This window comes from Scyliorhinus canicula, chromosome 4, assembly GCF_902713615.1.
Source record: "Scyliorhinus canicula chromosome 4, sScyCan1.1, whole genome shotgun sequence".
NCBI lineage: Eukaryota > Metazoa > Chordata > Chondrichthyes > Carcharhiniformes > Scyliorhinidae > Scyliorhinus > Scyliorhinus canicula.
The window spans coordinates 68,922,571-68,942,045 of record NC_052149.1 but is presented as its reverse complement, the minus strand read 5'-3'; the positions used below and the strand labels follow the sequence as shown (position 1 = coordinate 68,942,045).

The 19,475-nt window shown below is 46.7% G+C and overlaps 1 protein-coding gene across 2 annotated transcripts in view; it reads right to left on the bottom strand.

Moving 5' to 3' along the window:
- The window catches only part of lrrc40 (leucine rich repeat containing 40), a 138,584-nt gene that overhangs the window by 78,633 nt on the left and 40,476 nt on the right, over positions 1-19,475 (bottom strand). For both annotated transcript variants that reach the window (XM_038794400.1, XM_038794399.1), the window contains exon 5: positions 4,931-5,054. In XM_038794400.1, the coding sequence (XP_038650328.1) occupies positions 4,931-5,054 (124 nt within the window). The remainder of the gene's footprint in view (positions 1-4,930; positions 5,055-19,475) is intronic.

Below are 19,475 nucleotides of genomic sequence, written 5' to 3'. Positions count from 1 at the left end.
CATGGTGGGGGGAGGAGGAGGAGGTGGAGGAGGAGACACTGATGGTGGAGCCAGGACGCCACTGGCGGCAATCGAGGCCTAGTGACCGGATGTCGTTCGAGGCACTAACGGACATCACATGCAGGAGGAGACTACGGTTCAGCAGGGAGACAGTCGCACATATCTGCCACCTGTGCCGCCCCTCACCCTACATGGATCTGGAGGAGGACACGCGATACCGGTTATCGTCAAGGTGATGGTGGCACTTAACTTCTACGCTACCGGTTCCTTCCAGTCTCCGAGCGAGGACATATCTGGGATATCGCAGGCATCGGTCCACAGGTGCATCCGGGAAGTAACCGACGCCCTGTTCGCCATCACGGACCGTTACATAACCTTTCCCGAGGACCGAGCATATCAGGAAGCACGAGCCCGTGGATTTGCCAAGGTGGCCGGGATACCGATGGTCCAGGGAGTTATCGATGGTGTTCACGTCCCCATGCGCCCGCCTGCAGGCAACAGGGAAGTGTTCACTAACGGGAAGGGCCGGTACTGCAGGGCCCCTCCGGAGCGGAGGGCACATACTCGATGAACATCCAGGTGGTATGCGACCCCCACATGAGGATCATGCACGTGTGCGCAAGGTTCCCAGGGAGTGTGCATGATGCCTACATTCTTGCGCAGTCGTTCATCCCCGCAACGTTTGAGGGACGGACCCCCGGCTGAGGGGCTGGTTGCTGGGCGACAGGGATTATCCATTGAGGTCTTGGCTGATGACGCCGATACGGAGGCCTCAGACCAACGCGGAGACCCTATACAATGAGGCCCATGCAGCAACCGGGGTGTGGTGGAGCGGTGCTTCGGATTGCTTAAGATGAGATTCAGATGCCTGGACCGCTCCGGAGGGGCCCTGCAGTACCGGCCCGACAGGGTCAGCGGCATTGTTGTGGTATGCCGTGCGCTGCACAACATCGCGATGCAGAGGGGAGATGCCCTGGTGGAGGAGTCGGAGGGAGAAGCCACTGGCAGTGGTGCCAACGCTAACGAAGAGGAGGAGGAGGTGGTTGAGGAGAAGGAGGTGGAGGAGGTTGGCGTGCAGCAGGGTGGCGCGTTGGCCGCAGGACACAGACACGACCCGGGTGCTGGTAATGTCCAGGAGGCTGCAAGATGGCACCGGCGAGGACAGCGGGCACGCAACGTGTTGGTGGCTGCAAGATTCACGCAACGGGATCGCTGAACACTACCACCTGCATCGCCAGTCGTGCACACGGATATCACACAAACCCCCCCCCCCCCCCCCTCCGCATGCCATGTTGATGTTGAATGATGACAGCCTGATCTGCGTTGAGCTGAGAGCTCAGAATCGTTAGACAAAGTCTGACTCATGGCAATAGCTGAACCATCCATCTCGGTGGTCGCTGAGTTCATCAGGGACACTCCATCATGTGCCCGTGTGTCCGACTGTGTTTGGGGGGGGGGGGGGGGGGGGGGGATTGCACACCCAGCACCGAAGTTTCACCGCTCGTCAACCCCAGCGACACTCGGTCACCATCACGATCCCCGTGGCAAAGGAAAAATCACACAGTCTTACAAGTTAGGTGCAACAGTGAGTTTAATGGTGAATATTATGTACAGATGCCCTAGCCCCTACAACTAAACTGTGCCCTGCACCCGTGCCAACTTACTACGTGTCCCTCTTCATTGCCTTACGGGCCTTACCACTACGTCTAACTGAATCCCCAGATGATACAGCGGGAGTGGAGGCGGACTGCTGAGAATCTCGCCCTGCGACATGGCTCCCCGTCGACACTCTTTTCCTGGGACGATCCGGCCTTGATGGGCCAGGCTGCTCGGCGGGCGTGTCGGATGACGTGGTGCCACCCTGCTCTGCCCGCTGCCCACCCGATGCACCAGGGATGGGACAGGGGGTGGCCGAGCGTTCTGGGACATCCCGTGATGGAGTTAATAGGACGGCCCCCAGAACCTCCTCCTCCTTCGGGGAGCCCAGTGGCCCCCGGGCCTCACTGTGGGACGGAGGTGCGAGCAGGGAGGTGGCCCATCGCCCCACCGACACCTGGCGCTGCCAGTCCTGGAGGCCTGCAATGGTATCGACCAGGGTCCGAAGGTTCGCTGGGACGGAGTCCAGGGAGTGAGACATTCCCGCCAGGGACTGTGCAACCTCAACCTGTGAGTGCGCAACGCCATCCAGCACGTGCGTCAGGTGGTCGATGCTCTCCGCGACTGACTGCTGGGACTGTGCCATGGCCTGGTGGGACTGTGCCATGGCCTGCTGGGACTGTGCCATGGCCTGCTGGGACTGGGCCATGACCCGGTGAGATTCGGCCAGGGCCCATAGCGCGCCGGCAATGTCACGTTGGCTCTGGCGCATTGCTGCCTGTGAGAGGGCAGCCCTCTCCTGGGCCATGGATGACGCGTGCACATGAAGTCCAACGCCTTGCATAACCTGACCCATGGCTGATACCGTTTCACCCATTGCCTCGACCGCGGACGCCACCCGTACGGTGTCGGCCTGGGTGGCTGCGATGAGCGGCACCACTCCCTGCTCCTGGACGCGGATTGACTCCTCTAACTGCATCTGCAGCTGCTGGAAGATGGCCCTCATCCCGTCATTGTGTCCCTGGGTTTCAAAATGCATCGGCTGTCCGGGTGGGTCGAATAAATCCAGGAACCCGGGAACCGTCTGGGCGGCAGCTGCATGCTGGGCCTGGGCTGCCCGCTGACCGTCCAGCCCCTCGGATGCTCCGAACTCCACCTGCTGTACCGGCTCGGCTGTGTGGTGCACACCAGACCGTGACCCAGGAGCCTCATCACTTAATTGCCCAACCGAGGCGAGTGTCTCTGGGATGGTGGATGGAGACAGCAGTGCCGCAAGCTCTAGGTCCTCGTCCGTCAGTAAATCAGGTGTGTCCTGGTCCCACTCATGTCCCGGCGCATGGCGCACGCGGCCCATGTACGGTTCAGCGTCGGGTGAGTCCGTTGACTGCGCCGCCGTCCTCTGGGCGTCTGGGTCCACTGACCCCGTCCTGTCCTGTCTCACGGCCTGACCTTCGGGCAACGCACAGCCATGCAAGTTGTCACTGTCCGTCCTCTGTACATCCCGCTCAAGGGTCCCGGATTTGGAGGATGGCCCTCCTGGCCGACCTCCTGCCACCCTCTGGTGTGCGACCCTCTGTGCGGATGTCGTCGCGGATGGTCGGCTGTGTGTGGCACCAGACGGACCTGGACGTTCGTCGGCTGGCCCTGGGGAGCAGAATGATACAGGGTTAGTTAGACACGCTCGGCCGGGTGTACGGTGGGCAGAGTGTGAGGGGACACAGGATGGGTGGTCCAGTGGGCAGAGTGTGAGAGGACAGAGGATGGGTGGTCCAGTGTGCAGAATGTGAAGGGACAGAGGATGGGTGGTCCAGTGCGCAGAGTGTGAGGGGACAGAGGATGGGCTGGGGGGGGGGGTTACATGCAGGGTTGTCTCACTTGCTTCTGAACCTCCAACCTCGCATTGCGCGACCTCCCGGGTGACAGATCCCCCAGCGAGGCCCAGTCCCAGTGCCCTCTGCACTGTCAGGGGGTGCATAACGGGTGAACCCCCTCCAGTTCTGTTGCGCTCCCGGCTGTTGTGAGCAGTCTTTTCCTGTTGGGTGGGGGGCATGGATAGAGCATCACAATTAGGCGGGTATCATCAGGGCGTTCAGATATAGGCTACATTAATGCAGGGTGGGGGGAAAGTTGCAGCCACACCATGGCATTTCTTCAGGGGGTCGCAGAGCTCATGTGGATCTGTGACAACGTTGTTCACCACCCTCCACTCACTCTCGCCCCCCTCCCCCTCGTTGGGGGGGGTGTGATGAGGAACATTGGGGGGGGGGGGGGGTGACCAGGGAGCACCCTCATGGCACTCACCCTGGCAGCCCTGGTGAGGTCGTGGAGCTTCTTGCAGCATTGCTCCCTGGACCGAGGGGTCTGCCCCACAGCACTGACAGCCGTGCCCACCTCATGCCATGACGTCGCACGGCGCTGGAAGGGTGGCGATGCCCTTGTCTTGGGCAGAGGATGCCCCTGTGCTGCTCCATCTCATCTAGGAGGGTCTCAAGGTCGGCATCTCGTAACCTCGGCGCAGCCCTCCGTGGCTCCGTCATTTTCCTCCCTCTTCTGCTGCAGGTTTTTCTTTGCGCGGATTGCGCCTTTTAGGATCGCGGCGTCATTCGGTCATCGCGCGCTGATGACGCACATTTAACGCCACGCCCCCAGTGTTCCGCGCAGCCCCGATGCTAGCCCATTACCGGGGCCAGAATAGGTCGCGATCGGGGCCGTTTCGCGCCGTCGTTAAACTCGACGGAGTTCACGACGGCGAGGTCACTCCGGCGCGGCCTCTGAGAATCGTGCCCGGTATCTCTCGATTCTGTTGAGAAACTGAATAATTCCTGATAAAGTTTCCTTTTCCATCTCAAAAATATGTTCAGAATTAAGAAACTTAAATCGGAGTTAAAAAAAGGAACTTAATTTAAAAGTGCGACTTGAACTCCAAACGGAGCTCTAAATTGGATATTGTGGTGAAGCTCTGCTGCACTCTAGCACCATGATGATATCAGTATCATATTCATTCAATATGAAAATTTCCTTGATAGCAAAACTCTTTTTAGTAGCTTGACAAAGAGTTATCGGACTCGAAACGTTAGCTCTTTTCTCTCCTTACAGATGCTGCCAGACTTGCTGAGATTTTCCAGCATTTTCTCTTTCGTTTCAGATTCCAACATCCGCAGTGATTTGCTTTTATCCTTTTAGTAGTGTCTACTCAAATGTTGCAGAGGAGGGAGCTGTTCCTTACACATAGCTACCAACAAGCATAAATTAGAATATTATAAGGAAACTTTAAGATGGAAATTAAAAATGGGAAGCCATTTTTCTGATTGTTGTTATGTTCAAACAATCTTACTTCTCATTTTGCTGATGTCGGAGGGTATGCTCTTCAGTTTGTTGCTAGCCAGACTGAATCGTAGTAGACCCGACAGCTCGCCAAGGGTGCTTGGAACTGTTAAAAGTTGATTGTTGGACACATCCTGTAAAACACAGACAACTGAATCGGTATTCTAACAATTATTACACAAGCAATTTGTAACTAACATTTTCAGGATGGGTACAGTTTCAGTCTCTAAAAACAAATATGGATGAAAATTCAATTACTACTCGGGTTTCCTTGTTGATACTTCCAGGGTTATGCTCATTGTTAGGCATATTCATTTTCCTTTAAAAGTTACGGGCAGAGTGCATTAATTAAACAGAGAGCAACTACCCTAGAGTAGTCCAAGCTGAGAGAATCTTATTCAATTGAAAATTGCATGAAACTAAGTACACATATATCAAAACTCAATTACAGTTGATTTTTCATTTCTGATTGGTAGTGAATAAAAGTGGTCAAGCATAAATTTGAATTAGACCTAGGACATTAATTGACTTATTGCTCACCATATCTAAATGGTGAGGTAAGAACAAACAAATCAATTAGAGTATTGTGCTTTATAGGCAAATCAGGCTTGTTAAGTCCACAGGGCTCAGGCTGAAGTGCCACATTGCACTGATCTGCTTTAGTGGTAATGGTTCACGACATGTTAACACAATGCAGCCACAAAAAGAGACCTGTCAAAATTGAAGTGGCACAGATAGATGAACTAATTGATGGGAAAATTAAACTGAATTCAAAATAATACTTTCAGATATGCTGCAGTAATAGGACAATAAACAGCTTGAAGAACAAATTTAATTCAGACATGTGTGTATTGCTTTACACAGAAAGAAAATAGATCCAATGGAATGGAAATTGAACAAATCTTGCTTTTGTTGGATAATTCCTTCTTTATTCTTTTTAACAGGTTTGAAAAGCTAGAGACAGTATTATGCTTAATAATTAACTGACCAATTATTGCTACAAAACATTCATCTTAAAACCCCATAGAGAGTAACATGCTCCTGTACATTCCAAATCATCATGGAAATGGCTCTCCAAGCCTACTCAAGAAATCTGGTCAAGAAGGGAGAAAAAAGTTTGAGCAAAAACACTACAAATGCGATCTACCGAATTGGAGCACATCACGGCCGGGAGAGGCCTCCAGCAAGCTTCTTGACATCTAGTATGCCTCGCGAGAACTGGCCAGATCTCACGAGATGTTGGGATCAGGATCCTGCCCGCAGGATCAGGATCACGAAGAATACCCTAGCCGGGCGCTATTCAGTACTGGTCTACACAAACGTGGACCAGATAGAACGGCACCCGAGGGGTCTCACTGGTCATCAGAGGCCCCTAGGTATTTAAAGACACTCTCCCTTGAACACAGGCACCTTGGCACTACCAAGCTGGAACCTTCGGACTGCCATTCTGGCACTGCCAAGGTGTTCAGGTGGCACTACAAGCCAGTACCAGCATGCCACTGCCAAGCTCAGGGCCTCAGGGAGACCATGCCGATGAAAGGAGCGGGGAGGAGGAGGGGGGGCTGTATGGAGAGTGGGGGGTTATGAAGGATGGGGAGTGCAAGGCAGGTATTAAGAGGCCTCTGGAAAGTTGTAGGGGGTGAAGGGTGGGGGTCCTGGGAGGGCTCAAAAGGTGGGTCTCAGCGTCACCATAGCAGTGTGCCCTCACTTGGGGAGGAGAGGTGGGCATGCTCAAGTGTGTGGGGGGAGTCCATTGGTGGGGGACCCACATGCCCACTTAGAGATCAGGGCTCCCTTTCAAAATGTGTGGCCTGATTTCTGAGGAGCGGGTCTGGCCAGCAAGTTCAGTTGCCCAGTGATGAAAATAATTCTAAGTGTGGGCTAGCCCAGAGAGAAACTCCCCAGGCCCCCAAAAAGTGACTAAGGGTGGTTAGATAGGAGGAACTTGCTGACAGAGCCAGGGAGAAACTCCTTGCAAAACCCACTGTGGTGTTCTTCGTGTTGCTTATTTCAGGATGGTTGGCGTAATGTTCACAAAGACCACTAAACAGCTTTAACTTAAACAAAGCTGTAAGTTCATTTACACTACTAACTTGGTTTTGACACGTACTCCTAAAGAATACATAGTTGATTAAGAACATCTAAACTACACTCATCTACAGCTAATCTCTCTCCTGGTTTTCAACTATGATCTGCACTCACTTACACGATCTGTAATTCTGACTCTCACTAACTAACTATAGTGGTAGCCACTGTGCTACCGTGCTGCCCGAGTTGCTCAGTTTTCTTTGGTAGAAACAGACAGAGAGAATTCTCACACTATTCAGTCATGGCACAACTATGATTAATGGAATTAAATCCTGAGATATAATTGCCGGTATCATAGACATGGAAAATATTTCTAAATACATATTATTGTGGGAAGTTAAAAGATTTATTCATACCGTTAGTGATCAATAGATTAATCAGTATCTTGGCATGATAATTCTCTTGGAAAATTATCATCGTTTTAATGTCTCGTATACGGTTCTCCGTCCTGCCAGCCCCGTTATCCGGCGTTGCGCACCCCCGCCACAACGGGATTCGTCGTTCCCGCAACCGGTCAATGAGGTTTCCCATTGTGGCCATCCCACGCCTTCGAGAAACCCACGGACATGGGTGTGCTGACGGCGGAATTGGAGGATCCTGCCGAGGGAGAATCCCATTGATTGTGATTATGAGCTGAACAAATGCATTTTTAATTGATGTTATTATTGTTGTGTGGCCAGGAATGACAGATTCTATTCCAGTGAATAACAATCTTAATTTGATTATTGTCTGAACAATAATTGGAAACCGCCTGTGATTATTGGAATGAACAATCCTTTGGCAATCACAGTGAAAGATGCAATGAAATGTGTTTAGTTATTTGCTGTGTTTAATGGACTGAAAACTAATTTGGTATTTTCGATCGATGTTGCACAAATAATAATTGGTTGTGTAATGTTTGTTTTTAGCTACTCTTGTCCTGCACCTTGTTTATGGCTACCTCCCAGTAACAGGCTATATTGTAAATAACGATATACTATACTGCGGCCACTGTAAATAATGATATTCTGCACAGGGACCACTGTAAATAATGATGTACTACCCAGGGACCACGGTGAATAATCATATATTGCACAGGGGCCACTGTGATATACTACACAGGGACCACTGTAAATACTGATATTCTGCACAGGGACCACTGTAAATAATGATATACTACCCAGGGACCATCGTAAATAATGATATACTACCCAGGGACCACTGTAAATAATGATATACTACATAGCGACTACTGTATATAATCATATATTGCACAGGGACCACTGTAAAATAATGATATACTACACAGGTACCACTGTAAATAATAATGTACGACCCAGAAACAACTATAAATAATGATATATTGCACAGGGACCACTGTAAATAATGACATACTGCCCAGGGACTACTGTAAAAATGATATACTACCCAGGGACCACTGCAAATAATGATATAATGTTGTTGTCCCCTTGTTCAAGAAGGGGAGCAGAGACAACCCCAGTAACTATAGACCAGTGAGCCTTACTTCTGTTGTGGGCAAAGTCTTGGAAAGAATTATAAGAGATAGGATTTATATTAATCTAGAAAGGAATAATTTGATTAGGGATAGTCAACACATTTTTGTGAAGGGTAGGTCGTGCCTCACAAACCTTATTGAGTTCTTTGAGAAGGTGACCAAACAGGTGGATGAGGGTAAAGCAGTTGATGTGGTGTATATGGATTTCAGTAAAGCGTTTGATAAGGTTCCCCACGATAGGCTATTGCAGGATTCGGGGTGTGGGATTCGGGGTGATTTAGCAGTTTGGATCAGAAATTGGCTCGCTGCAAGAAGACAGAGGGTGGTGGTTGATGGGAAATGTTCAGCCTGGAGTTCAGTTACGAGTGGTGTACCACAAGGATGTGTTTTGGGGCCACTGCTGTTTGTCATTTTTATAAATGACCTGGAGGAGGGCGTAGAAAGATGAGTGAGTAACTTTGCAGATGACACTAAAGTTTGTGGAGTTGTGGACAGTGCGGAAGGATGTTGCAGATTACAGAGGGACATAGATAAGCTGCAGAGCTGGGCTGAGAGGTTTAATGCAGAAAAGTGTGAGGTGATTCATTTTGGAAGGAGTAACAGGAATACAGAGTACTGGGCTAATGGTAGGATTCTTGGTAGTGTGGATGAGCAGAGAGATCTCGGTGTCCATGTACATAGATCCCTGAAAGTTGCCACCCAGGTTGAGAGGGTTGCTAAGGCGGCGTACGGTGTGTTAGCTTTTATTGGTAGAGGGATTGAGTTTTGGAACCATGAGGTCATGTTGCAGCTGTACAAAACTGGTGCGGCCGCATTTGGAGTATTGCATGCAGTTCTGGTCGCCGCATTATAGGAAGGATGTGGCAGCATTGGAAAGGGTGCAGAGGAGATTTACCAGGATGTTGCCTGGTATGGAGGGAAGATCTTATGAGGAAAGGTTGAGGGACTTAAGGCTGTTTTCGTTAGAGAGAAGAAAGTTAAACGGTGACTTAATTGAGGCATACAAGATGATCAGAGGATTAGATAGGGTGGACAGTGAGATCTCCTCACTGATTTCCTCGGATGATGATGGCTAGCACGAGGAGACATAGCTTTAAATTGAGGGGAGGTAGAAATGGGACAGATGTCAGAGGTAGGTTCTTTACTCAGAGAGTAGTAAGGGTGTGGAACGCCCTGCAGGCAACAGTAGTAGATTCGCCAACATTAAGGGCATTTAAATGGTCATTGGATAAACATATGGACGATAAGGGAATAGTGTAGATGGGCTTTAGAGTGGTTTCGCAGGTCGGCGCAACATCGAGGGCCGAAGGGCCTGTACTGCGCTTAATGTTCTATGTTCTACTGCACACACTCTCCCAAAAGGCTCAGCATGACCGCTTATATAGTTGTAACTGTAGCTCCCTCTAGTGGCTACTCTCGACACTTCATTAACCCTCGCAGATCTGACAGTCATGATAATACCACACGTGCCACTCCGAAACCTTTACGTTAGATCGTGTCTTATACTTTTTTTTTTAAATAACATTTTCTATATGGTTCCTTCCTACTATCCAGTGTTCTATGATTCTCTCACTTGTTGAATAAACTTCCAGATAGGGATGAGAGGCTTTGTATCTTTTCATATTATTATATCTGATTATTGCCTTTCCCAAGTGAATTATACATTTTTTTTAAAACTGGACAGTAACTCCTCATTTAAAGTTATGGTTGCATTTCTGAAAATCGCATCTTTACGTAAAACAACATTAATTGAAAGACTGGTTCCCATATGATTCAATAGTAAAAAAAAGTAGTCGGGTTCTGTCGGATCCTTATTACCAGAAAAAAACAAGTATTAAAACATTACACCCTTCATTACATTACATCCAAACATTGCATCCAAGTTCAAATAGTTTACATTGCTAAATTTCTACATTGGTCAATTAGATCACTTTTTAAAAAACATTTTGAGTACCCAATTATTTTTTTTCAATTAAGAGGCAATTTAGCGTGGCCAATCCACCTAACCTGCACATCTTTGGGTTGTGGGAGTGAAACCCACGCAGACATGGGGAGAATGTGCAAACTCCATAAACAGGGCCCAGGGCCCAGTCATTACAGTGTTCTGACCCAGGGCCAGAATCGAACCCGGGTCCTCTGCGCCATAGCAGTGCTAACCATTGCACCACCGTGCTACCCTAATTAAACCTAATTTAAAACTTTTAAAATAAGTTCAAAAATCTAACTTCCTCCTTACTGCGAATCCTGCATGGCAAACAACTTAAAATAAATAATCTTTATTGTCACAAGTAGGCTTACATTGCAATGAAGTTACTATGAAAAGCCCCGAGTCGGCAGATTCCAGCGCCTGTTTGAGTACACAGAGGGAGAATTCAGAATGTCCAATTCACCTAACAGCACAACATTCGGGACTAGTGGAAGGAAATCGGAGCACCTGGAGAAAACCGACGCAGACACGGGGAGAACATGCAGACTCCGCACAGTGACCCAAGCCAGGAATCGAATCTGGAACCTCGGCGCTGTGAAGCCACAGTGCTAACCACTGTGCTAGCGTGCTGCTTCCTGATCCTTCTGGTCGCTGCAGATCCTCTTCCTCCCCAACCATCCAAAATATGCCCTCTCTCCCTCCACAACAGACCCACTTGCCGAACCTCGCACTCTCAGACGCTCTCTTGCCATTTCCCTCTCCGGGCCTGTGTTGCCATTGAAAATCCAGTTCCAAAGCTGGAGCTCCAATAATATGCAAGTGAGAGTCCCGATGATGCAGAAGTGTCGAGCTGGGGCTGCTGTAATCCATGTTTTCGTCAAATGCTCGCGCTTGCCACTTGTAGCCCGTTCTATAACATTGCCGTTTTATGTTGGAGTAATTGGAGTAACCTCCTTCCTTATACTACCTCTGCTATTAACAAAGCATGCTTTTAAAAGTCAATGAGTTTTAATGGGCCAGCAAGGTAGCACAGTGGGTAGCACTGTTGCTTCACAGCACCAGGATCCCAGGTTAGATACCTGGCTTGGGTTACTGCCTGTGCAGAGGCTGCACATTCTCCTCATGTCTGCGTGGGTTTCCTCCACAAGTTCCAAAAGACGTGCTGTTAGGTACTTTGGACATTCTGAATTCTCCATCTGTGTACCCAAACAGGCGTCGGAATGTGGCGACTAGGTGCTTTTCACAGTAACTTCATTACAGTGTTAATGTATGCCTACTTGTGAGAATAAAGATCATTATTATTATAATGCTGTTAATTCTTTTAGCCCAATATTATGAGTCCTGAAATCATTTTCTGTTATTCCATGCGTTTTGTAAGTTACAATCAGGGCACATGCTGTTTCAATACTTGTTACGTTTGAACCTGCCTAGTTACAAGGGTGGGGTCCTCTTTTGGTATGTCACCCAAATCAGTTCAAGGGTCATTGAGGAGCAATTCAATGGTCAGTCAGGAACAAGATAAGAAGCTAACGTGCGGCTGTTAGTTCTGAGACACTGCAATAGCATTCTTGAAACAGTAAGAAGTCTTAAAATACCAGGCTAAAGTCCAACAGGTTTGTTTCAAATCACTAGCTTTCGGCGCACTGCTCCTTCCTCAGGTGAATGAAGTGGTAGCCATGATGTGGAGATGCCGCCGTTGGACTGGGGTGAGCACAGTAAGAAGTCTTACAACACCAGGTTAAAGTCCAACAGGTTTGATTCAAACACGAGCTTTCGGAGCACTGCTCCTTCCTCAGGTGAATGAGGACCTTCATTTTTGAATCCCTTACCTTCATTCCTCACCTCTTCATTCACCTGAGGAAGGAGCTGCGCTCCGAAAGCTCGTGTTTGAATCAAACCTGTTGGACTTTAACCTGGTGTTGTAAGACTTCTTACTGAAGTGGTAGGTTCCAGAAACATGTATATAGACAAAGTCAAAGATGCAAGACAATGCTTTGAATGCAAGCATTTGCAGGTAATTAAGTCTTTACAGATCCAGAGAGAGGGGTAATCCCAGGTTAAAGAGGTGTGAATTGTCTCAAACCAGGACAGTTGGTAGGATTTCGCAAGTCCAGGCCAGATGGTGGGGGGTGAATGTCATGCAACATGAATCCAAGATCCCGGTTGAGGTCGTACTCATGTGTGCGGAACTTGGCTATAAATTTCTGTTCTGCGATTCTGTGTTGTCGCACGTCCTGAAGGCCGCCTTGGAGAACGCTTACCCAGAGATCAGAGGCTGAATGCCCTTGACTGCTGAAATGTTCCCCGACTGGAAGGAAATATTCCTGCCTGGCGATTGTCCTCTGGAACCCACATCTTCATTCACCTGAGGAAGGAGCAGTGCTCCGAAAGCTAGTGATTTATTGTATAGAGTGTTGTGTTCAACTAGTTTGCCTCTTAATTCACATTGTACCTCATGTTGATTCTAAATATCCTGAGTACAGATACTTTTCTGACTGTACAGTAAAGTTTATTTTGTGGTATTATGTTACGACTCACTTGGTGTTACTATTGGACGGGAAAATTCCAAAATGAAACCCTGACACAAAGATCATGGGCTGGATTCTCTGCCACGCCACACCACTTTTCAGCCTTGGCCCGCTGGCGGGATTCTCCATTACGCCGGCCGGTCAATGGGGTTCCCCATTGTGAGTCAGCCCCATGTCATCGGGAAACCGGAGAATCACGCCGGCAAAACGGAGAATCACACCGGCAGAGAATCCCTGCCCATAAGTTTTACTTTTTAGGAAAACGTGGAGGAACAGTCACAGGATTGCTAATTGGTTTTTAACAACAAGAAAAAAAATTATTTAATATGAAAAGTTTGATTAAAATACAATACTCCTTTACTCCCTCCTTGGCTTTACAAATGTATAGTTTTCAAACTAACAACATACTGGGGGTTACCATTGACCAGAAACTGAACTGGGCTAGCCAAGTACTGTGGCTACCAGAGCAGGTCAAAGGCTAGAAATCCTGCAGTGAGTAACTCACCTCCTGGCTCCCCAAAGCCTGTCCGCCATCTATTAAGAGCATAATGGAGTACTCTCCATTTGCATGTACGAGTGCAGCTCGGAAGCTTGACACCACCCAGGAGAAGGCAATCCGCTTGATTGCTACCCCTTCCACAAACATTTAATCCCTCCACCACCGAAAATCATAATCTAATCAAGCAGAGTCAGCATTGCTTCATGTCTGACTAATTTATTAGAGTTTTTCGAGGCAGTCACAACCAGAGTGGCTAGAGAGGAACCAGTAGATGTGTTGCATCTGGACTTCCAGAAGGCATTTGACAAGGTTCCTCACAAAAAGTTAAGTCCATGGTGGTGGAGGTCGTATATTGTCATGGATAGAGAACTGGCCAATGGCCAGGAAACAGCGAGTAGAAATAAGGGGTTCTTTTTAAGGTTGGCGACATGTAACCAGTGGAGTTCCACAGGGAACATGCTGGGACCGTAACTGTTTACAATATAAAATGACTTGGAGGAAGGAAGCGAATGTACTGTAGCCAAATTTACAGATGACACAAAAATAGGTGGAAAGACAAGTTGTGAGAGGGATACAAATAGTTTTCAGAGATATTGATAGATGGGCAAAACATTGGCAAATGGGGTATATTGTAGGTAAATGTGAAGTTATTCATTTTGGAAGCGAAAACAAAAGCAGAGTATTATTTAAATAGAGAACATTTAAATGCTCAAAGGGGCTTGGGAGTACTTGTGCACAGAAAGCTAGCACACAGTGCAGCAGGTAATCAAGAAGGCTAATGGAATGCTGGCCCTGATTTCAAGGGGGTTGCAGTATAAGAGTAAGGAAGTCTGGACCACAAGACAAGATACTGGTGAGACCACATGGAGTACAGGGAGCAGTTTTGGTCCTCTTTTTAAAGGATAGATATTATTTCAATGGAGTGGTTCAGAAAAGGTTCACTAGGATGTTCCCTGGTGTGGAAGGATTGTCTTCTCAGCAAAGATTAAACAGGTTCGGTCTCTACTCATTGGAATTTAGAAGAGAGGTGATCTCATTGAAACATATAGGATTCTTAGGGGTCTTGACAAGGTAAACACTGAGAGGATATTTCCCCTCATGGGAGAATCTAGGACCATGTCTTTTGGAGAAAGAGCAGTAGATGTGATTGAAGGGATAATAGGAGAGAGGTACAGAATGGAGGAGGTAGACAGTAAAGAGGGCAGAAGGGAGAAATGGTAAAGAAGGTAATAAGGATCCAACCAAGGTCATACAGAATGATTAGGTGAGAAAATAGAGGAGAGAAACAGGGAAGATAGAAATTGTGTGCTTGGAGAAAGAAGAGAGTGGAAAAATGAAGATGAGGAGAAGGTAAGAAACAGAGTGAGTTGAAGATGTTAAAATGAGAAAACAGAAGAGGGTATTGGGAAGGAAGAAAACAGAGGTAAGCAACCAACAGAAAGGGGAGGAAAGAAAGATGAGAGTGTTGGAGGGCATTTTGTGATACTGGACTATGATATAAATTATAGGTGGCCCTGTAATTACATTTGTGCTCCTATATTACTTTTGAATAGTTCTGATGAAACAAAAGATACTCATTGGCTTATATGCCTGTCTAGAAGAGGCAATTTGTAGAAATTGATAGTGTATGCACAGTACTGTCAAAAAAGACAAAGATAGTATAAAGAAGAGCAAGATAGATTATGAGAGTAAACTTGCTCAGAATATAAAAACTGCCAGTAAAAGTTTCTATAAATATATAAAACAAAAAAGAGTGGCTAAGGCAAATATTGGTCCTTTAGAGGATGAGAAGGGAGATTTAATAATGGGAAATGAGGAAATGGCTGAGGAACTGAACAGGTTTTTTGGGTCGGTCTTCACAGTGGAAGACACAAATAACATGCCAGTGACTGATGGAAATGAGGCTATGACAGGTGAGGAACTTGAGATGATTGTTATCACTAAGGAGGTAGTGATGGGCAAGCTAATGGGGCTAAAGATAGACAAGTCTCCTGGCCCTGATGGAATGCATCCCAGAGTGCTAAAAGAGATGGCTAGGGAAATTGCAAATGCACTGGTGATAATTTACCAAAATTCACTAGACTCTGGGATGGTCCCAGCGGATTGGAAATTAGCAAACGTGACACCACGGTTTAAAAAAAGGAGGTAGGCAGAAAGTGGGTAATTATAGGCCAGATAGCTTAACTTCGGCAGTAGGGAAGATGCTGGAATCTATCATCAAGGAAGAAATAGTAAGGCATCTAGTTGGAAATTGTCCCATTGGGCAGACGCAGCATGGGGTCATAAAGGGCAGGTCATGTCTAACTAATTTAGTGGAATTTTTTGAGGACATTAACCGGGGGAGGGGGGGGTAGATAACGGGGATCCAAAGGATGTGGTATATCTGGATTTCCAGAAAGCTTTTGACAAGGTGCCACACAAAAGATTGCTGCATAAGATAAAGATGCATGGCATTAAGCATGGATAGAGGATTGGTTAATTAATAGAAAGCAAAGAGTGGGGATTAATGGGTGTTTCTCTGGTTGGCAATCAGTAGCTAGTGGTATCCCTCAAGGTTCAATGTTGGGCCCACAATTGTTCACAATTGACATAGATAATTTGAGTTGGGGACCAAGTGCAATATGTCCAAGTTTGCAGACGACACTAAGATGAGTGGTAAAGCAAAAAGTGCAGAGTATACCAGAAGTCTGCAAAGGGATTTGGATAGATTAAGTGAATGGGCTAGGTTCTGGCAGATGGAATACAATGTTGACAAATGTGAGGTTATCCATTTTGGTAGGAATAATAGCTAAAGGGATTATTATTTAAATGATAATATATTTTAAAACATGCCGCTGTGCAGAGACCTGGGTGTGCTCGTGCATGAGTTGCAAAAAATTGGTTTACAGGTGCAACAGGTGATTAAGGAGGCAAATGGAATATTGTCTTTCATTGTTATAGGGATGGAGTTTAAGACTAGGGAGGTTATGCTGCAATTGTATAAGATGTTAGTGAGGCCACACCTGGAGTATTGTGTTCAGTTTTGGTCTCCTTACCCGAGAAAAGACGTACTGGCGCTGGAGGGTGTGCAGGAAATTCACTAGGTTAATCCCAGAATTGAAGGAGTTAGATTACGAAGAGAGGTTGAGTAGACTGGGACTGTACGCATTGAAATTTAGAAGGATGCGGGGGGATCTTATAGAAACGTATAAATTTATGAAGAGAATAGATAGGATAGATGCGGGCAGGTTGTTTTCGCTGGCGGGTGAAAGCAGAACTAGGGGGCATAGCCTCAAAATAAGGGGAAGTAGATGTAGTGATTGTAGATCTGAGTAGATGCAATACAACTGAGCAAGCACTAGAGGGAGCACGGGAGAGCTATAAATACACAGGGACAGGAAGTGAGGACACACTTCACAGAAGGGAGAACTGGTAGCAGGACACAGACAGACAGCATTTGAGGTAGCCGTAAGTTAAGCTCTGAAGACAGAACAAATTCACAATAAAGCATCTTCTCCAACTTTGAGACTACGAGTGTTATTAAGACACAAGGAACAACACATGGTACCAGGACTGGCTTCAGACGCTAACTACAAGACAACTCAGCTGCAGACACAGAAAGACCAAAATGGCAAGAAAAACTCCTACTGGACATTCGACTTGGGAAGACATCGCTTATTCGAGGATGTGGCTTGGACGCCCACCTCAGCTGGACATGACCGGCAATGTAAGAAATGTCTAGAAAATATTTAAACAAATGTTCGATTTTTATATCATAGCTAATGATTTAGCAGCAGCCTCAGACAAAATTAAAATAGCAATGCTCATCGCAGGACATGAAGCTAGGAAAGTATATAATGGATTTAAATACTCAAAAGCTGAAGACAGCAACAACTTACAAATAATACTAAAAAAATTTGAAGAGTACTGTATGGAATTTGAACAGCACGGTATGCTCAGAGGCCAAACTGCACAGAGACTGAGTGATGCAAAACTCAAACAATCACTATCAAAACAGAAAGGGTTCAGTCAAGAAATCGCGAGTGAAAAGTACAGATCAAAAAGATTTTTCACAAAGCCAAAACGCTGAAATCCAGTACAGATCGCAAGGAAAAGGTAACTTACAACTTTCAGGGGAAAAAAATGCTGAAATCCGCAATAAAATGGCGTCGGAGCACATTTTACCGTCTCTGGGAGACAAAGAACTAAAATCTGCGTATGCGCAGTGGACACAAAACCGCACAGTAAAGGAAGGCCGATTTGCGCATGCGCAATTGATTCCTACGCATGACGTCATGAGCGTCATGACGTCTGAGCATCCGTACCACGCCTACTTAAAAGGGAAATGCCCGAAAATTGAAAACAAGATACTTAAAGCTGTAAAACCAAATTTTCTTGCCTCAGAACACAGAAAAACGCCTGAACTTAAACCAGCAGTTGAAAATAACTCTCACAACACCCTGGAAAAAGCAGTCTGCACCACCCAAAGTGAAGAGAACAAAAAGAAATCCGAAACAAAAAAAGATGATTTGTTTTTCGAACAATACTACTCAGACATGGCTGAGTTATTCGGATATGCAAAAAATGAAGACGACAACGATACCACATCCGAAGCAAAAAAAGATGATTTGGTTTTCGAAGAATACTACTCAGACATGACTGAGTTATTCGGATATGCTGATCTCAGCATCAGCGACACGGTCGCAAAGCTCAACACGAATCTGCTCGTGGTAGATTAATCCAACACCATGGTGCCATGGCAGATCGTCGATACATTTGATGACAGCAATACCCAAGACGAAGACACACAGAGAGCACAGAAAGACTCCACAGAGAGAGCGATGACAGGCTCCACAGTGAGAGTGATGAAAGACTCCAAAAGGGAAGCAAGCAAACACTCCCTGGCGAACACCATGCATGAACAAGACCATGAAGGTCAACCCGCCGTATCTGAGCAGCCGCAAGCAGACTATGAAAGTCTACCAAGCTCACATAATCAAGAAGAAGACAATGTACATCTACCCACTGCATGCGAAAACAGTGACAAGGTGATCACACTCGACGTACAGGATCACAGCGAGACTGACAGTTCTCAGCTTGTCTGTACAGAAGAACAGAGTAGGGCCACCCAAGAGTCCAGAGAGACCACACCAATAGAAACCATGCAGATTTTGACTCCAGAAGAAGAGCACCAAGAGTCCAGTGAGACCACATCAACAGAAACCATGAAGATTTTGACTCCAGAAGAGGAGCACCAAGAGTCCAGAGAGACCACGTCAATTGAAATCATGAAGATTTTGACTCCAGAAGAGGAGCACCAAGAGTCCAGAGAGATCGCGTCAAATGAAATCGTGAAGCATTTGACTCCAGAAGAGGAGCACCAAGAAAACAAAGATGACGAATCAAATCCACCACAAATGACTGATGTCACCAGCATCAATGCAACATCAGATCATTCTCACCATTCTCGCGACGAAACGTCCAATGACTCAAATTATCCACAAGGGACACTCATTGAGCATAACAAGAAAAACAAAAGCCAAAAGAAGCACAGCAGAAACGAGAACAACAACAGCAAGAACAAAAGCAACATGAAGCGCGACAAGAACAACAAAAATCGCAAGAAGCACTGCAGAAACAAGAACAACAACAGCACCAACAAAAACTACAAGCACAACGACAAAAACTACAAGAAGAACAACAAAACCAACAAGAAGCATAAGAAAGATAGCGATAACAAGAAAGACAGAAACGACAAAAACAGCAACAAGAACGGCAACGAAAACAACAAAGACAGGAACGACAGAAACAACAGCAATGAAACAACGACTTGTACAAAATGGTACAACTCTACACATGAAGGACAATGCCACAGCACACTGCAAAACAATGACAAGACGACAAACATGCCATGGGATGACAACAAATCGCACAAACTCACATCTGCTCCAGAACAAGCAAGCACACCAGCTTTCAAGGCAGATGACATACTAAATCGATACCACAAGCACAGAAAAAAGTCCATGTCAGTCAACATCA